This window comes from Ceratotherium simum, chromosome 8 (assembly GCF_057802395.1).
Source record: "Ceratotherium simum simum isolate JZ-2026a chromosome 8, ASM5780239v1, whole genome shotgun sequence".
In the NCBI taxonomy this organism is placed as follows: domain Eukaryota; kingdom Metazoa; phylum Chordata; class Mammalia; order Perissodactyla; family Rhinocerotidae; genus Ceratotherium; species Ceratotherium simum.
In genome coordinates, this window is record NC_141907.1 from 33,752,635 (window position 1) to 33,771,066 (window position 18,432).

Sequence of the window (18,432 nt, forward strand, 5' to 3'; positions counted from 1 at the left end):
AAGAAATGGGCTGTAAGCTGGAGTGGAAATCATTTTGTCATGTAGGGGCAATTTCTGTAAGGTAACTTGACCAATCTTCATTATGGATTATTATTACCATTTAAAAAGACAGCATATATGTAGCTAAAATATATCATAGTCTATTAAATAAATATTTATTGAATACCTACCATGTACCAAGCACTCTTCTAGATTCTAGGAATATATCAGTGAATTAAAACTGGAAAAAAATCCCAACCTTCATATTTACGTTCCTGAGCTAAATATTTTCTAAATTGGTAAGAAACAATTTTCAGAGAGTATTCTTTACCTAATATATAAGTGAATAATTTTTTTGATGATTGCTAGTTGTGTAGAGAACATATATGAAAAGGCCTCAGAAATTCATTTTGTTGGTTACAAGGTTGGTGAGAGGAGCAACTAGCTCTCTTGCTTTTACAACCCACATAGCTATTATATTTCAGCTTAGTTCAACATAAGCACTTATTATGTTTACCAGACTTTTTGGCATGTCATCTGAGGTCATGTGTGTCTGCCTGCATCTTCAGTGACCTCTACATCCCCTTATTCACCTTATGCCCCAGCCACACGGAAATACTTGCTGTACCCTGAACATACATTTTCATGACATGTGCACTTTGGTTCATGTTCTTCTTTCTGTCTAGAATTGCCTTCTTTACCTTATTGGAAGCCTACTTATTCTTCAAGACATAGCACCAGTGCTGCTTCCTCTGTAAAGTCTTCATAGTTGCTATCTCCCACGGCCAGAGTTAATTCTACCTTATGCTGTACTCCTGCTTAATTTTGTCTCTACTTGGCTCAGCATTCTTATTTGGTCGTCTTCTTTTTTTTAATGGATTTCTTATGCAATTTTTATATGGCTGGTCTTCTTTATATTATTGCAAATCTATTAGTTTCTCCAACTAAATTGTAAACTATTTAAGAGAATTAATATTGTACTTATGTGCTTTGCACACAGTAGGCAAATAATGAATGAATAAATATAAATTTAAAGTGGTTTTAAATTTCAGAATATATAGAATTAATAAAAGAATTCCTGATATTTTATGTGGAAAAGTGTTTATTGTTTTGATTAAATATATTTTAATTGTAAAAGCATGAGAATATAAGAATTATTTATTATTTATGAATGAATCACTTATTATTGAATGAGAAATTATCAAATATAAAAACCAAAATTTTATTTTAAACAATTAGTGATTAGAGATTTCTATATTTCTGACAGTCTTTTTTTGTTGTTATGTACTTTCTTTTTTTTTCTCTTGTGAGGAAGATCAGCCCTGTGCTAACATCTGCCAATCTTCCTCTTTTTTTTTTTTTTCCTGCTGAGGAAGACTGGCCCTGGGCTAACATCAGTGCCCATCTTCCTCCACTTTATATGGACTCTGCCACAGCATGGCTTGCCAAGTGGTGTGTTGGTGTGCCACCAGGATCCAAACTGGCGAACCCCAGGCCGCCGCAGTGGAGCACGCCCACTTAACCGCTTGCGCCACCGGGCCGGCCCGTTATGTACTTTCTTGAACAGTACATAACTCATCCATTAAAACTCAAAAAGTGATTGGGAAGAATAATGTAGTTAAAATGATAGGCCATGGGCCGGCCCCGTGGCTTAGCAGTTAAGTGCGCGAGCTCCGCTGCTGGCAGCCCGGGTTCGGATCCTGGGCTCGCACTGACGCACTGCTTCTCCAGCCATGCTGAGGCCGCGTCCCACATACAGCAACTAGAAGGATGTGCAGCTATGACATACAAGTATCTACTGGGGCTTTGGGGGAAAAAAATAAATAAATCAAAATTATAAAATGAGAGGCCATATTTTTATACAGTCATCACTGCATAACAACGTTTCAGTCGACGATGGATTGCATGTACAACAGTGGTCCCATAAGATTAGTACTGTAAAGCCTAGGTGTGTAGTAGGCTATACCATCTAGGTTTGTGTAAGTACACTCTATGATGTTCACACAAAGATGAAATTGCCTAAGGAAGCATTTCTCAGAACGTATCCCTGTCATTAAGTGACACAAGTCTGTACTGTAATTGTGCAAAAAGTAACGAAAAGAAGGAAGTCATACTTTTTGTATTTTGACATGTGGAAGTAAAGGATATTTTGGATTATACCTTTGTGATTACTATATACATTGTTACCTGTTTTGATAATGGAAGCCTTTTTGTTAATATATTAATGACTTGAGGAAGAGTTTTTAATTTGTTGAAAGGTTGGTATTCTTGGCATAGTTGTTTAAAGATGGAGGACTTAGGAAGTAGAATCAATTATGAGTTAACATGAAACATTAGAGTTTTAAATTTATAATAGTATCATACTGCTTCAGCACCTTATCCTTACTTGGAATTTGTGTTTAAATGATTGGTAAAACATAACTGAAGAAAATTTGTTGGAATTGACTGTCTCCCTCTATTGGCAAATAAGCCATTCTAACTGTGAATTGTCTGCTCATATCTACTGCAGGCTCAGTCCTCCTGTCCTTCCGCTGTGCTCCTTGAAGGAAATACACTTGTCTACTGATAAATTTTTCAGAGTGGAACCATCTGAAATCACCAATGGTTGTTTTCTTTCTGTTCTAACAAGGGAGGTAAGGAAAAAAAAAATCCTAATCCATGACATACTTTGGAATTAAGAAACAATAAAGCCTCATAAAAGGAACCTGGGAATTTTGTGAACATTTTGTAATGGTGTGCTTATTTCATAAATCACTAAAGGGCAGGAAAAAGAATTATTATTTTATGGCAAAAAATCCATATTTTTATCTTTACACTTTCTCCTGAGTGTTCCTCCCCTGCTTGCTGTCCACCCCACCTCTCCATGCACTCTGTCAACATCTAGTTCATCTTACTTTACATGTAAGAAATAAGCTCCGTAATTCTTTTGTTTTTCCTATCAGGTTCACAACTGGGGAAGTTTAAGTACAAAAAAGTCATTTACTGAGTCTCATGGGATACCTTAGAAACTAAGCAGTAAAACTATTTCTTTTAGTATAATAAAGATACTCTTATTTTTACTGAAACACTGATAAATATTTGTAATATACACAGTAATGGTTAACTCCCATATTTAGTAACTGCTTCTTTAATTATAGCGGGACCCATCCGAGACAGTGTCTGTGAAAGATGTTTTGGCCCGCGCTGCAGCAAAGGGTCTACTGGAGGGGATTGAGTTGGGTAAATCTTCAAAACGGGAGAAGAAGAAGAAAAGATCAAAAATATCATTCCCAAAAGCTTCTACTACTGACAGTAATGGCATCCAAATAAAAATTGCTGAGTTCCTGAATCGAGAAACTAATGCAAATGCTAATCAGTCAGAGACATTAACAAAAAGATCTCTTCCACAGAAAAATACAACTCAAGTGGGTTCTTCCTCACAGGTCAGAAAACCCAACAAGCCTGCCACCAATCCTTTAGTGCCTACATTTATGAAGAACACATCTTCCTCCAGACCATATGAACGGCCAACAAACTTCATAAGACCTCGACCAGAAGACAAAATGGTTGTACTGAAACCCGTAGAGATTGTTTTGCCTCCAGTAATGTTGCCATTTTCAAGTCCTCAAGGGATCAGATCTCAGATGCCAACTCAACATTTTTACTGTCGTTGGGTTGGACCCAAGACTGTTGTGCCCGGCTACCTTTCCACACCATCGATACCCAGAAGAGGGGAAAAGCCTAAAGAAAACTTACCTTCTTCCCTACTCAGGCGTCCTCGACCATGGCTTTGACTGTCTTGTGTTTTTTACAGGAGTCAAAAGCAGTTGATTTTTTTTTCAAAGTCTGATATTTCTCTGAAGGTTAGACATACCTACACAAGATATTCATCCTTTCAGTCACTCAGCATCTTCTAAATGTGATACTACCTTCAAGAGGATTAAGACAGATGAGAATAATGTAGGCAATTAAGCAAAGCGGAATTCAGTGATTTCAACAGCTCAGTGCTGATCTGTTCTAGAATGTCCAGTTGCGGACTCAGTATCAGCTGTTAGCACTTGTCTCACTCTTGTTAACTTTGAGTCTACACTTAGGACACCAGTTTTAAATGAAAGCTGCAACAATTTTTCCTGAGGGGAAACAGTGACACCTTATAACAGACTTCTTTTCAAACTTAATTTGTGAGGCAATTTATTAGAAAGCATAGATATGGAAGATGCTGGTCTTCTCTCACTGACTTTAGATTGCTCTTCAGTGTCTAGTCAGTTGTAGTTTAACATTTCAGTCACTATCGAGGTTGGTTTTTTCCTTAAATATCGAAATATTCTTTAAACATACATCAGTTTTTGTAATGTGATTGAGGTTGAGTATGAGTTGGAGGAACAGGAAGTTTCAAAGTTCCAGGTGCGGGTAGTTCGGATGTCCGTTCACAGAATGAAAACTGTTTCTCATTGGAAGAGCTTCCAGGACCCTGAGCAGATTGAAGATAATCAGCTCTCTTCTATTTATGACAAATACTGTTGTAAAAAAGTGACTGTAAGCAAATTTCCATCTAAATAGTAATAATTCTGAGGAAGAGGCAAAACTGTTGAATACAAATGATTCCTATTGAAGAAACCTATAAAAATTTCTGCTTCTACTCAAAGATCAGGTGAAATAGTAAAATCTACAAGTCATTTCAAATGGCACACAGTAATCAAACTTTGGCAAATTATTTCTGATGCACAATTAAAATGTATTGTAACACTATGTTAATTATATTAAAAGTCAATTCATCTTGAACGTATTATCAGTTGCTTACCAAGAACTGGTATGATCATCATTTCTGGGTCTATTTTTTTTTCATCATGGCAGCAGAAATTGTTTGACATTAAATGGAATAAGTTACAACTGTAAGTCCTATTTAAAAAAATGTTCAGACACATTCATGAAGTTTGAATTTAAAGTTCTATTTTCAGAATCCAGTTGTGTTGAACAGTGTTATACAAATTCCTAACATTCCATTCAGGTGGTATAGTTTTAGTAGAATATTATCCTCTTCAAGATAAATATTTAGGTCTATTTCAGCTCTAATATTTTATTCTTTCTCACCTGAAGTGAAAATTAAAAAATTGTGAATTTTAGTAGTAATAAATTATTTTTATTTTGGCTAAAGATTTACGTTTATCAATAAATTTGTCAGTAAAGGAAACAAGACGTTTTATACTTGAACCAGGCTTATTATATTTTAAATCCCAAAGAATTCTCATGTTAATTATGACTCTTAAACAGAAATGTTTTAAATGCTCAGCTTATTTTACTAATTTCAAAAATCAAAAACTATGTCTCTCTTTGCTCTAGAAGTTATAGTATGTGTTTCCTCTTCCACTCTCTAGCCGGCTTAGGGGGCCAGAGCAGCTGAATTGAACTTTGTTCGGTAAAGAGCTGGTATTTTATCCCAGGAATCTTTCATCCCTTTCCTGCCCTCTTCCCCCTGCCCCAGGCTGAAAAGTATTCCATTGTTCAAAAGTAGCAGGTCTGAGATTTTTTTCTGTGTAAGTTATGAAAAGAAGACTCTCATTGTTATGAAATAGTTCAGGACGTTTTTCTGATCTCTCTATAGCAGAGTGTGAGTCATGTCATGTCACAACTTCAGCCACTTATTTTCAGGATCTCATAAAATGCATCTTGTCGCTAAATTATTTTTCTCTTTAGAAGTATATGGAGAGTCTGAATTAAACCATTCATTAACTGAGCCTGCAGTTTTCTTCTTTCAGAATCTTCTAAGACGGACATGATCAGTTATTTAAATACTTTGGTAGACTAAAAAGGGAAAAATACTTTGGATAAAAACAATTTGCAATGGGGCCAGCCTGGTGGCGTAGTAGTTAAGTTCATGTGCTCTGCTTTGGCAGCCTGGGGTATGCACGTTCGGATCCCGGGCACAGACCTATGCACCGCTTATTAAGCCATGCTGTGGCAGGCGTCCCACATAATATAGAGGAAGATGGGCACAGATGTTAGCTCAGGGCCAATCTTCGTCAGCAAAAAGAGGAGGATTGGCAACAGATGTTAGCTCAAGGCTAATCTTCCTTACCAAAAAAAAAAAAATAATAAACCAATAATAATTCTAGTGAAGAATATGGATTACACTGATATTTTTCTTTCTTGAACTTCTTAGAGGAAAGTGCTACAAAAAACCTAAAACAATGAAATTACTAGTATTTCGATACTCCAGTAGAAAATTCAGATTTTTATCTGAAATTATTACTATATAATACCTGAAACCAAATGAAATTTTGTTCCTTGAGAGTAACTGCCTTTGATAGAGTAAAAGAGAGAAACTACTGGGGGAAATGCAAGATCAACAAAAAATGGGTACATCCTTTAGCTTCTGTTTCTCCTCTTCCCTGTGTCTAACAGTTAAACTAAACCAGATTCAACTGAGTCTTCTGGTTTCATTTTGGACTTAGTGCCTGTACAACTCTGTCCTTCATTCTTTGACGTCACGTTCTGAAAGGAAATGACAGACTATCTTAATACTAGCAAGACTGTGCACACAACCCTCAAGTTGGTGATGAAATAGGCCTCTGTCCTTCCTGCTCACCAAATGACAGTGAGGAACTACTCAAAATTTACTTTCTAGTTCTTATGAGGTGGAAATATGCAATAACTAATCAAAGCAGAATCGTACATTACTCAAATGATTTTAAATTGGAGGTAAGAATAATTTGAAAATAAAATGATGAGGTTGGAGACAGTGAACTGACATTTGTATTCCTGGATATATATGACTGAGGTGTCAGATAAAAGAGCCAAACATTTTATGCAGCTAAGTTTATTCTCACAACATATTACATTTAAATGTGTAAAAGTGGTCAACAGCAAAAGGGGCAGAAAGCAAAACCAAAGGTTCTTTCGGGATAAACAAGCTGCTTTGGATGGCAGGGAGTGCTCTCATTGATAAAGCATGAGCAGTATTTTTTCCCTGAAGCTGAAATAAATTCACTTCATTTTACTGGCTGTATAACACACGTTAGCTGTGTATTAGGTTAAGTAAGCCTGGCAAACTAGAGAGCTAATGGTTTTACTAGTTAAATTGTGCTAATATCAGTTAGAGAAATGTTTTTCATGTTATGAAATCTTGAATTTGTGTTGCAACGCTTATGAAATGAGTGTGTCATACAAGAAAAGGAGGAAAGATTTACGGCTTCTAGTAAACAACCTTGTGTAGAATCGTCTTACAAATGTCTATCATAAAATCATAAAGTGGATTTTTTAAAAAGTAGCAGTGCCGGGGCTGGCCCGGTGGCACAAGCGGTTAAGTGCGCGCGCTCTGCTGTGGCGGCCTGGGGTTCGCCGGTTCGGATCCCGGGTGCGCACCGATGCACCGCTTGTCATGCCATGCTGTGGCAGCATCCCATATAAAGTGGAGGAAGATGGGCATGGATGTTAGCCCAGGGCCAGTCTTCCTCAGCAAAAAAGAGGAGGATTGGCATTGGATGTTAGCTCAGGGCTGGTCCTCCTCACAAAAAAAAAAAAAAAAGTAGCAGTGCCAACAGTTTATCACCAAGAACTTATTTTAATGGAAATGGGTGTAACATCCCTTTATGCAATCAGACAGACACGAAACAAAAAAACAATGGTCCTAGTTAGCTATGGGTGATGTTATATCCAGGTGGAAACAAAGGGCATGTGGACAGGTGTCTTTTAGATGAGATGACATATGTCATGAAGGATATAAAAATGAAGCACCAAGCAGTGCTTGAGTTTGCAAAGTAAAGTTTTTAGCCATAGGCAAATAGGCTATTCTCCTTGATGCTGCCAAGGAGCACATACATGAGGTGGCAAGTCTGTGTCTATCTAGCTGCGTTTAAAAAATAAGAGGAACTTTAAGCATTTTGTCTTGTCTTCTACATATTCCAATAAAAATGTGACTACAAATCATTACAAAACCACCTTTTAGGCAATGTATATAGTTCACTGAGATTATTTAGACCTGGATACATTGTGAGATAATATCCAGTAAAGACAATACATTAACACAATAATGCAGTATATTTCAGTAAAAATAGAATAAATAAAATAAAAATATTTTAAGCTGTATTTAACAGGTTAATTAAAAAAAAGGTAAGACATACAAGGCATAGTGAACATGGCTGCCTGTTTACCGCATCACAGATATAAAGAATGCATAGATAACTGAAGTCTCACTACATTATCAGGTAAAACACTGGCATCCTTTCACAGAAAAATACACACGTACTCTCATACATACTTTTTGGCCATGGCAGAAAGTGTCTGAATATACTGTTTAACATAATTAATTTTAAAAAATTAATTGCATTTAGTATGCAAAGCTATTTTCAAAAGAAAATATCTGCAGTAAAGTTTTCAATATGTAAAGGCTATCATTCATCTTAATGCATCCTATAATTGCATATATAAATCAGTTTGCTACTTAAAGCTAGCTCAGTATTCTTGATTCTGAAAACAAATAAATGTATGCCTTACAAAATGAACAGGGGGTTCTGGTAGAGAGTTCCAATATAAAAGTAGATTACTTGTTCAGAATTTTGAAGTTTACCACACTGCAACACTTCACTGTGGAGATCAAGACGAATGATCATCAGGATTGAACTGTGAACAGCTTTCAAAGGGCACAATAAGGATTTTCTTAATGCAATAATTTCTTCTGATGGTAATGGTTACTTCAGAGAGAATAGTATATAGGCTGGTGAGAAATATAATTCATTTCTAGAGTGTCATCTTTTTTCATAACACTAGGGCGCTAAGAAATAATTCCAGAATTCTGAGAGGGGACAGAGGGAGAAAGCCACCTAGTCATTCTATCATGTTCTCTGGGGGCAAAGCATCACGAGTTAGGCATCTCTGGAAAATATCATGGGGTGAACAGGCTGTACTGCCTGGAGAATCCTATCCTCTACAACTCATTTGAGGCACACTGCAGGAAAACAGTCCTGGACTGAGAGAGCAATGGTTTTATGATTAATACCACTGCGTGAGTAACTTGGACGAATTTCCCTACTTATACAAGGAATTCTAAGATTTCCTGATAACATCTGCGTATGCCTGGAGTAATCTTGGAAAGACTCTTCCTGACTGGTGTGGAAGCAGCATAATTTATAAGCATAACTTAGAGTTGGGAAGTGTGGGTCCTAATTCTGGTTTTCTCATTAACATGCATGAGATCGTAGGCTAGGTGACTGAGCCACTTGGTACTTCATATTTTCATTTCTCAAATGTGTTTAGTACCTTCTCTACCTTATAAGGCTCAAATGTGATAAGAATGTGGAAACCACTTTGACAAGTACATAAAAGTGGATAAACATGGGGCCGGCCCAGTGGCGTCGTGGTTAAGTTCGCGTGCTCTGCTTCGACGGCATGGGATTCGCAGGTTCAGATCCCGGGCGCGGACCTACACACCACTTATCAAGCCATGCTGTGGCAGGCATCCCACATATAAAGTAGAGGAGGACTGGCAACATATGTTAGCTCAGGTAATCTTCCTCATCAAAAAAAAAAGGTGGACAAACATAAAGCATTACTGTTATAGCTGGATGTTATAAAATGTTAATTTTGACAATTAAAAGGGAACAAGACTAATGTTTAGCTTGATCTCCTTAGCAAATTCCTTTTAAAACAACAATGTCAACAAGAGCCTAAACCTGTATAATCTTTACAGCTCAGTTTCCTATCTATAGAGAGAGAAGCAGGAAAGTGCTATTTTTTGGAACCTTGTTAAATAGTCCATTGTTCCTATGTATATTTTGCTCTGATAAGAAATTTTTAAATCTTGAAAATAAAATGGAAAAAATATAAATTTAAAAATATATCTAGTAGAGTTCCAACAAATTCTAATATTAAATACATTAATTCAAGAAAGGTTCAATTTAATGTAATTTGTTGCCATGGACTATCCATGATGGACAGACAGCTTTCTGGGCAAAAAGCATCAGGGTAAGACTGAGCTAGATGCAGGATCCTAGCAGACATGTACCTAGGAGGTGGACTAACAACATGGTGGTGGAAATCTAAAATACACATGACATTTCCTCAACTCCAAATTGCATACGGGCTAATTATCAAACTGAGGGTGAAAGGTATGAGGAATATTTCATTGTCATGTTGTCTATGTAAAGAATGGCCATAGTGAAGTGTAATTCTCTAGCTGCACTGTACGGTATAAGGCAGTAGTTTGAAATACGTCCCACCCGAAATGCATTATGATTTTGTTCATCTTTCTTTTTCTTAATAATCAGTTTGAAAACCATCTGAAAAGAAAGGCTATTTTTGTTCGATTTTGATTTCTGAAATTTAGTTTGTTTTTCAATTTTGAAGTTTCACTTTTTCCCAATATCCCACAAACAGCTGTAGACATGAAATGGTGTCCATGTGTCAAAGAGCTCGTCAAGGAAAGCTGCCAGTTGGTTTCTGTACTGATGCCTACAGCCAATGTTGTCAACCAAAAGGTTCAATTTTATGAAAAACTAAAACAAAAACTCATCATCCTATTTTTACAGCATTTCAATGGTATCTGGTAAGCAGTGTCTACTCCAATGTTGAAAACAGGGCAAAGTGCTGTAGGACTTAAAAGTTGCTTGTGACAGATCCAGTCAAGAAGACAGTGACACTAACTCAGACGTCATTCACTCCAAGGACTCAGGATTAGTTCACTAGGAGGGGTGTGGCCACATTCGTGTGTGTGTGTGAAGTTAAGCAATGTTCACGATATTTACAATAAGAAAAAGACCTTCCACTGCTCATGATGTAACTTACTGACAGCAAAAAAAATTAGTCATGCTTCTTTTCATATCACATGATGGTGGCAAGACATGAGAACATGCTTGTCTAACACTGTTTGGTTAAGGATAAATTCTCTGAAGACAAAGCATCAGCAACTGAATGGAAGGCCAGACATCAGTTCATCTTCTTTAGTGTAGCTGTTCAATCTTCAGGTAACTATTAGAGACTCCTTTAACATATGCAGCTAGGGCGTTTCTGTGACAGGGCGTTTCTGTTTCAAAGTGTCAATGAGGGATAAGACCCCTCGTTTTACATTGGTTGTGACTCTTCTGGTCACTGAGTCTGCTGGCGGAGGAGGTGGTCGAACTTTCTGTGACGGCGGCCTGGCTACCAAGCACTTCTGGTATCGTAACTGGAATAAAATAAAAAAACGTTTTACGGTTGTTAGTAAGGTATCATCTCTTCTTGTTTAATGTGGTTTTAATTCATCACATTAGTTATGTTATCACATCCTAAAAGTTAACAACCTAGCTCCTAAACATAAATCTAAGAGTTATTTTTTTCTTAATGTGGATATTTTAAATCCTCTTAAAAGATCATTAGACTCAACAACAGTGTTGTAGCTTTTGCCTCCCTTTTCTTCCATCCACCTCCGCCCTCTACTTGTTCTCTATATTGACAGGCTGCAATTAATAGACCTCATAGTCAAAGAGCTAATGAAAAGAACAAGGATTGGGAGAGGTAGTGTGAGTTCAATTTTTCCTCAGAGACATGTACATGTATGTACATGGGGTAAGTACTCATGGCTAACTGGTAAAAAGGGCAGAGTTTGAATCTAGGCTCTATCTATCACCTGTGAACTGTACGAGCCCAGGCAAGTTATTAAACCTTTCTGAGCCTCAGTTTCTTCAAAGTGAGATGGCTGAAGAACAGGGACCTTTACAGAGGGTGTTATGACCAAGGAATACTTGTAAAATACCTAAAACCAGCCTACCGGGCCAGCCCCGTGGCTTAGCGGTTAAGTGTGTGCGCTCCGCTGCTGGCAGCCCGGGTTCAGATCCCAGGTGCGCACCAACGCACCACTTCTCTGGCCATGCTGAGGCCTGTCCCACATACAGCAACTAGAAGGATGTGCAACTACGACATACAACTATCTACTGGGGCTTTGGGGAAAAAGAAATAAAAATAAATAAATTAATTAATTAATTAAAAAAATAAAAAAATAAAAAATAAAACCAGCCTAGCAATGCAGAAGACGTTCATAAATGTTTGTTCCTTTCTCTAGTTCCTGCTTTAATAAAAAAGAATGACGTATTAAGATTTCAGGATACATTTTATATACAAGTCTAAATCCTAATGGATTAATTTTTAAAAATCCATTAGCACTGGCACCACAGACAATTTCTATCCTTCAGAAATATGACATGATCTACCTGCCTTTGTATTAATGCAAAGATAAGTAATTCTTCAAAATTACATAAGAAGGTTAAAATTTATCAAATTTTTTCTCTAAGCACTTTAATTCCATGGCTGATTTTTAGAAATCTACCTAAATATTAATAGGCTCCTTAATACAATTGTGAAACAGGCTGATGTTTCCCCTCTGAGACACATAACCTATCTACAGAAGACTCTGTGTCACAAGGCTTTGTCATTGTCCATAGGCCATAAAACTAGTCCCTTTCAACCCAATCATACGAAAAATGATTCATCACATGTCTCCTCTGTAAGGTATCTTGCTAGGTCTGCACCGCAACCAAAACCACACACTTCTAAAGCACGGATTTATAAATGGGCAGGTGTGGCAACATGGGACACTGGACTGGGAGTTTCTAATGTTAGTTCGGTATATCCAGTGTGAATCAAAACTGCGCCTGATGAATTTCATTAAGGATCTCTCTCTTATTCTAAATTTCACCAAAACATCTTCAGCTGGGCTGATACCACACAGCTGCAAAATATGCCTAAAAATTAAGTAGATTCAAAAGAATGTGTTAATGCCACAGATTTTTCAGATGGTATAAATTCATGCATAGATATTTGAGATGGAGAATCATGCAGATTTGAATTAAGAGGAAGGCCACTGAGTTAGAAATGCTGGATTCTGAGTGTAAGGAAGTTGATTTTATCAGTATGCCTTACACTGGACTGGCTGAGCCCCTTCAGCTGGCTGCCTAATATACTTAAAATAGTAAGAAAATGAGTAAAAATTGTTTCTAAGAGAGAAAATGAGTCTGGGAATCAGAAAACAAACTGTAACCAGTGATAAAGCTAATTATTTAACTGTCATCAGCATTTAAAATGTATAATTAAGGCTGAAAGCCACTCATTTTGTTACTGAAACCATCTGTTATGATCCTTTTCAATTTCATGAAATACCTAAATAATCATTCTCCAGCTTTGCTTGACTGATCTCTCCCATTTGCTATCCCATCTCAATTCCTATGCCAGGTCAGGAGGGTCATCTTGATGCCTCCACCACCCTTGCTCCCCTCCACCCGGTCCTGCTCCTTTCTATGCAGGCATATTTGAGTTAGATTCTGGGCTCCACAGTACGAGGGACAACTGTACCTCTAACAAAGGACTGTGGCGGGAATGAAGTCAGATAGTGAGTGCACGACACCAGGTCTTCCCTTCCCTTCTCCTACCTTCCCCCTCCATTTCAAAGGTGTCTTTTAAGATCAAAGTCAACTGGCTCTCTTTTCTCATTCCCCACCTTTGCCAACTGCCACCGGCCTCATCCTTGCCCCTCATTCCTAACCTAGCGATGTATGCTATATAAAAAAACAGCACTCCCTCAACTTCTCTAAATTCTACCTATTCTTGGATTCTTAGCATCTTCTGGCCAATCTCAAAGTCACTCTAACCCAATTGAGAGGCTAAGCCCCAACTCCAGGCTCTTAAGCTATCATCAAGACCTTGCCTCAACGATATTATATGGCCCCCATTTCAATCCAGCTTCACTGACTCACTTCCCCTGGCCTAAAAAAACGTGCGAATCTCCCCAATTCTAAAACAAATGAGCAAACCCCGCAGTGTTGTGCTTCAAGCTACCCCTTCACTGTCAGACTTTGTGAGTAATCTACTCTCAGGGCCTCCACTTATTTCTCTCCCAGTCACTTCTCAATCCAGGGCAGTCTTATACTTTTAGTTATAGCACTTTCTACACTATAACAGAATTTTGATTAATGTGTCTCCCCCATATACCTAAACTCCATAATGCAAGGATTATACCTTAGTCCTACTTGAACTTCCCAGAGTCCAGCCCATAAATGATGGATTGAATTAAATGAAGCACAGGGCGGGCCGGCCCCGTGGCTTAGCGGCTAAGTGCGTGCGATCCGCTGCTGGTGGCCCGGGTTCGGATCCCGGGCGTGCACCGACGCACCGCTTGTCCGGCCATGCTGAGGCCGCGTCCCACATACAGCAACTAGAAGCATGTGCAGCTATGACATGCAACTATCTACTGGGGCTTTGGGGGAAAAATAAATAAATAAATAAAAATTAAATGAAGCACAGGGCAAATTCAGCATTCCTCCTCCCCAAGCCAGGCGATTCTCTACAACGTCTGTCAAATCATCTGCTCCTGTTTATTCCCACTGCCACCCTCCCTGTTAGATGCTCCACAGCTATCATCTGGACCAGTAAACTAGCCTCTTGGCTGATCTCCCCACCTCAGCCTAGACCTTTCAACCCATCTTCCCCTTTCTTTTCTTTTGTTCTGGAGTATACTTTTAAAACCTAATATGATCAATTCACTCCTGCTTAACGATCTTTACCAAAGATAAACCTTGGCATGACATCACAGGCCCTTCATGACGTGGACCCTTACCTCCTCCCACTTGGTTCCACCAACCCAATCTGCTGTTGCTAGAATGTACCACACAGCCCAGGTTTCGATGCCTACATTCATACAGTTCCCTCATTTTTACCAGAACTTTCTCAGTGCTTGGCATAATAGGTGCTCAAAGGATATTTGCGGAATAAACGATGAGTTATTTTTGTTTGTTTGAAATCATATATGTGATGCAAAGAGCACTAGCTTTGTTACCTGGAAGACTTGGGGTTGAACGCAGGCTCTGTCACTGACCAACTCTGCACCCTGGGGCCCGTTCTCTCCTCCAAGCCTCTGTTTTCTCATCAATAAAACAGAACTAACAACTACCTAACAGGGTTGTTGTAAGAGCTGAGTTCACAGATATAAAGAAAATAAAATATGTAAGAACAATGCACTCAATCCAGCTGTCTGAAATAAAAATCATTCAATTCATTGCATTTTTTTTTGAAGTACTGAGTTGGTTCCAAACAGCACCAACTCATGCATGACCAACATTTCCTGACCACATACTGAAATTAATGAGGGACCGAGAATAGAGAATCCTCGAATTCGAGGTTTTGAAGACCATCCTTTTCAATGTTCCTGGAGCCCTACAGAACTGGGCTCCATCCGGTCCTGTTGCTTTCAGGTATCCTCGCCTCTTAAGATGGCAAACTGCTCGTCATAATTGACTCTGTCCACAGGAATGAGGGCGTTATACAATAAAGCATTACTTTAGAGATTAGACCTTTTTTCTTTTAAAGTAGTAACTCTGCTCTAATATATGGCACATCAAACAAAAGCAGGGGGCATGTGGGTCGAACCCCTGTGGCAGGATCACTCACCATGCACGCAGCCTGCACTGCCTCGGACACGTTACCAGCATTCGGCTCGCACCAGAAAACGTGGCACTCAAAGTGCTGGTTCCCAGTGTCCATGATGAAGGCAAACGTGTGGACATCCTTCCCGACACCCATGAAGGACAAGAATCGCACACGACACTCCACTAAGATTTCCTCTTCATTCTGCAAGAGACATTGTTCATAGCCCATTCTCTCCGGGAAGCCAGGCAATAGCCACAAACAGGTTTGGATCTTAAATCATAGGATCAAGCTTAGAGTGGCTGCATATAGGAACTGGTATTAAAAAATATATAGCCAGACTGAATTAGAAAGGACTTGTATTTTTTTTGAAAGGCAAAAGTTTCTAAATGTGTCTGGAGAGGCCATCACTGCTATGGGTGTCTCATTGTGGCATTTAATCTTGCTCTGAACTACACTGCAACCTTGGTATGTGTACTCCGTTCCCTATCCACTATGTTGCAAGCCTGTGAGTCCATGAGGGTAGGAACAATGTCATGTATATTTCTCACGTCTTGCTCACACAGGGCACCCAGTGGCTCAAAACCCATTTGCCCAGGCGAACCCACTGGAAACCCCAGAGCACCAAGAGAAAAAGAGCCACAGGATCACTTTCCATCCAGTTCTTCTTCCCAAGCTAAACAGCACGTTGAATCATATTTCTGTCTAAAACCGTGTAAAACAAAAAGTTGCCAGATCATTTTTTTCTCTTTTTCACAAACTGGTATCCATATGATGCGGTGTAAAGAAACGTTTGGAATTCATTCTTATGAATGGTGTTCTTATGAACACCACACCCTTTGCAGCAACCATATGCAATTTTTGAATTAGTAAACACATCCAGAATGTTTACTTTTGGATCATTAACATCTTGAATGATTAAATATTCACTCAGGTGCTGTGGAATTGTTTAACAAGCAGACTAAGCTAGTCTGAGAGGCCAAGAAGAAAGTTTTCTTGGGAGAAATAATGTTTAAGATGAGCTCAGGGTAAGGGCTGGGGAGGCAAAGGCGTGGAGCACGGAAGGAGCACTTGCAAAGACGCTGAGGTAGGAAAGGGCGTGACATGTCTGAAGATGTGAAGACAATCCAGCGTGGTAGGCTGGAGAGGCGGGCAGGTCAGTGAGCATCTTACTCCTCTTTAGGAGGCGACCTGCTAGTGAACAGAAGCTAGAGCAGGCTGAAGATTGTGGTCTTTCCATGACCGGAGCTTCACAGAGGCGGGAAAGTGGTCAAGAGTCTGGAGCCAGATTGCCTGGATTCGAATCCTGCCCTTACTACTTCTGACTGTGCAACCTTGGGGAATTACTTAATCTCTCTGTACCTTAGCTTCCTCAACCACAAAATTGGGATAATTTGAGTTGAGGCTAATGCTGGCCTCTTTCAAGATGACCAGTGGCCCCTGTTACTAATGACCAAACAAACCACAGGACCTTCTATAACAGAAGCATCTCCTGTGCTCCAACCCCAGAAAACAGCCCAGTCAATACTGGAGCCCAGAGAGTGACCAGCCAGAAAACCAAACCCCATTAGTGAGTTACTGCCAGTGTCATATAGTCACCCCCAGCAACTGATGTCAATCTCTTGGGCATATGAGAAAGAAAGAATTAGGAGAACAGGAAGAGAAGCTTCTGAGTCCAGAGGAAAGCAAAGGTGTGCAGAGATCCAGACATAAGGGGCAAAATCTTTTCTTTAAAAAATGTAGGCTATTTTAATCACGAGCAAGCACAATGCCCCACAAGTTGAGCCCTGGCGATGTGTCTAAGTTTCACAGAAGATTATTGCATCCGAAACCTCACTGCAACCCACACAGGCCAACTGCATCCACAATCCTTTATACCTTTTCACTGATGACAGTCACAGTAGCATCGGCCACATTCATATTCACTGATGGCCAGTCCTCCTTGTTGGATGAGGTCATGAGACTTTCTATGGCACTGTTCAGGGTATCCATTCCTGTGGATGGAAGGGACAACTGAGAAAGGTCCTCAAGCTATTTATCATTCTCAAACGTGGGCCCAAATCACCCTGTAATGGCTATCCCCAGATTAACCTTTTTTTATAGCCCCAGAAGACATTTCATTTCTCATGTTTGCTTAAAAGAAATGCCAGCTTTTTCCACAGAAAGAAGGGTCATGAGAACCTCCAGAGATGTAGTGTGATGTTCTGTCTAGTCAGACCACGGGCTCCTTTCTCCTTCTCTCTCCAAAGAGTGTGTAACAGTACTCAAGCAAATGCTATCATTTTCTAAGCAAGGGCCTTGGGAAAGGGAACCCAACAGAAACCAGCGTCTGCCAGAATACCCCATCTTCCTTCATCTGACTTTGTTCAACAAGTTTGGGTGGCACCTTTACGTGAGTCCTATGTGCTATTCAATGGGGCACTTTTGCTGGCTGTTCTCCACAGCTGTTGTTTTGGGGGTGGGGGGGGTGGGACAACAACTTTATTGAGATATAATTTATATAACATACAAGTCACTCATTTAAAGTGTATAATTCAATGTTTTTTAGTAGATTCACAGAGTTGTGCAACCATCACCACCATCAATTTTAGGACACTTTTATCACCCCAAAATGAAACGCTGTACCTTTTCAGAGTCACCCTCCCAGCCCCTGAGCCATAGGCAATCACTTAATTAATTTCCATCTCTAGAGATTTGCCTATTCTGGACATTTCATATAAATGCAAGCATGCAATATGTGCTCCTTTGTGACTGGCTTCTTTCATTTAGCATAATGTTTTCTTTTTTTTGGTGTGGATGATTCCCCCTGAGCTAACATCTGTTGCCAATCTTCCTCTTTTTTTTTGCTTGAGAAAGATTGTCCCTGAGCTAACATCCACGCCAAACTTCCTCTATTTTGTATGTGGGTCACCACCACAGCACGGCTGATGAGTGGTATACGTCCGCACCCAGGATCCAAATCCACGAACCTGGGCTGCCGAAGTGGAGCGTGTGAACTTAACCACGACGCCACAGGGCCGGCCCCTAGTGTAATGTTTTCAAGGTTCGTCCACGTTGCAGCGTGTTTCAGTACTTCATTCCTTTTTATTG

General features: G+C 39.3%; 2 protein-coding genes across 17 annotated transcripts in view; one reads left to right on the top strand and one right to left on the bottom strand.

Moving 5' to 3' along the window:
- The window catches only part of NSUN7 (NOP2/Sun RNA methyltransferase family member 7), a 49,805-nt gene extending 44,756 nt beyond the window's left edge, over window positions 1-5,049 (top strand). The window contains exons 11-12 of the mRNA XM_004419003.3: window positions 2,489-2,612; window positions 3,117-5,049. Coding sequence (XP_004419060.2) covers window positions 2,489-2,612; window positions 3,117-3,752 — 760 coding nt within the window. The 3' untranslated portion in view covers window positions 3,753-5,049. The remainder of the gene's footprint in view (window positions 1-2,488; window positions 2,613-3,116) is intronic.
- APBB2 (amyloid beta precursor protein binding family B member 2) overlaps window positions 1,120-18,432 on the bottom strand; it is a 367,521-nt gene continuing 350,208 nt past the window's right edge. For all 16 annotated transcript variants that reach the window (XM_087434241.1, XM_087434240.1, XM_014786909.2 and 13 more), the window contains 3 exons: window positions 17,221-17,336; window positions 15,367-15,546; window positions 1,120-11,116 (listed from right to left, as the gene is read on the bottom strand). In XM_087434241.1, the coding sequence (XP_087290367.1) occupies window positions 10,949-11,116; window positions 15,367-15,546; window positions 17,221-17,336 (464 nt within the window). In that variant the 3' untranslated portion in view covers window positions 1,120-10,948. The remainder of the gene's footprint in view (window positions 11,117-15,366; window positions 15,547-17,220; window positions 17,337-18,432) is intronic.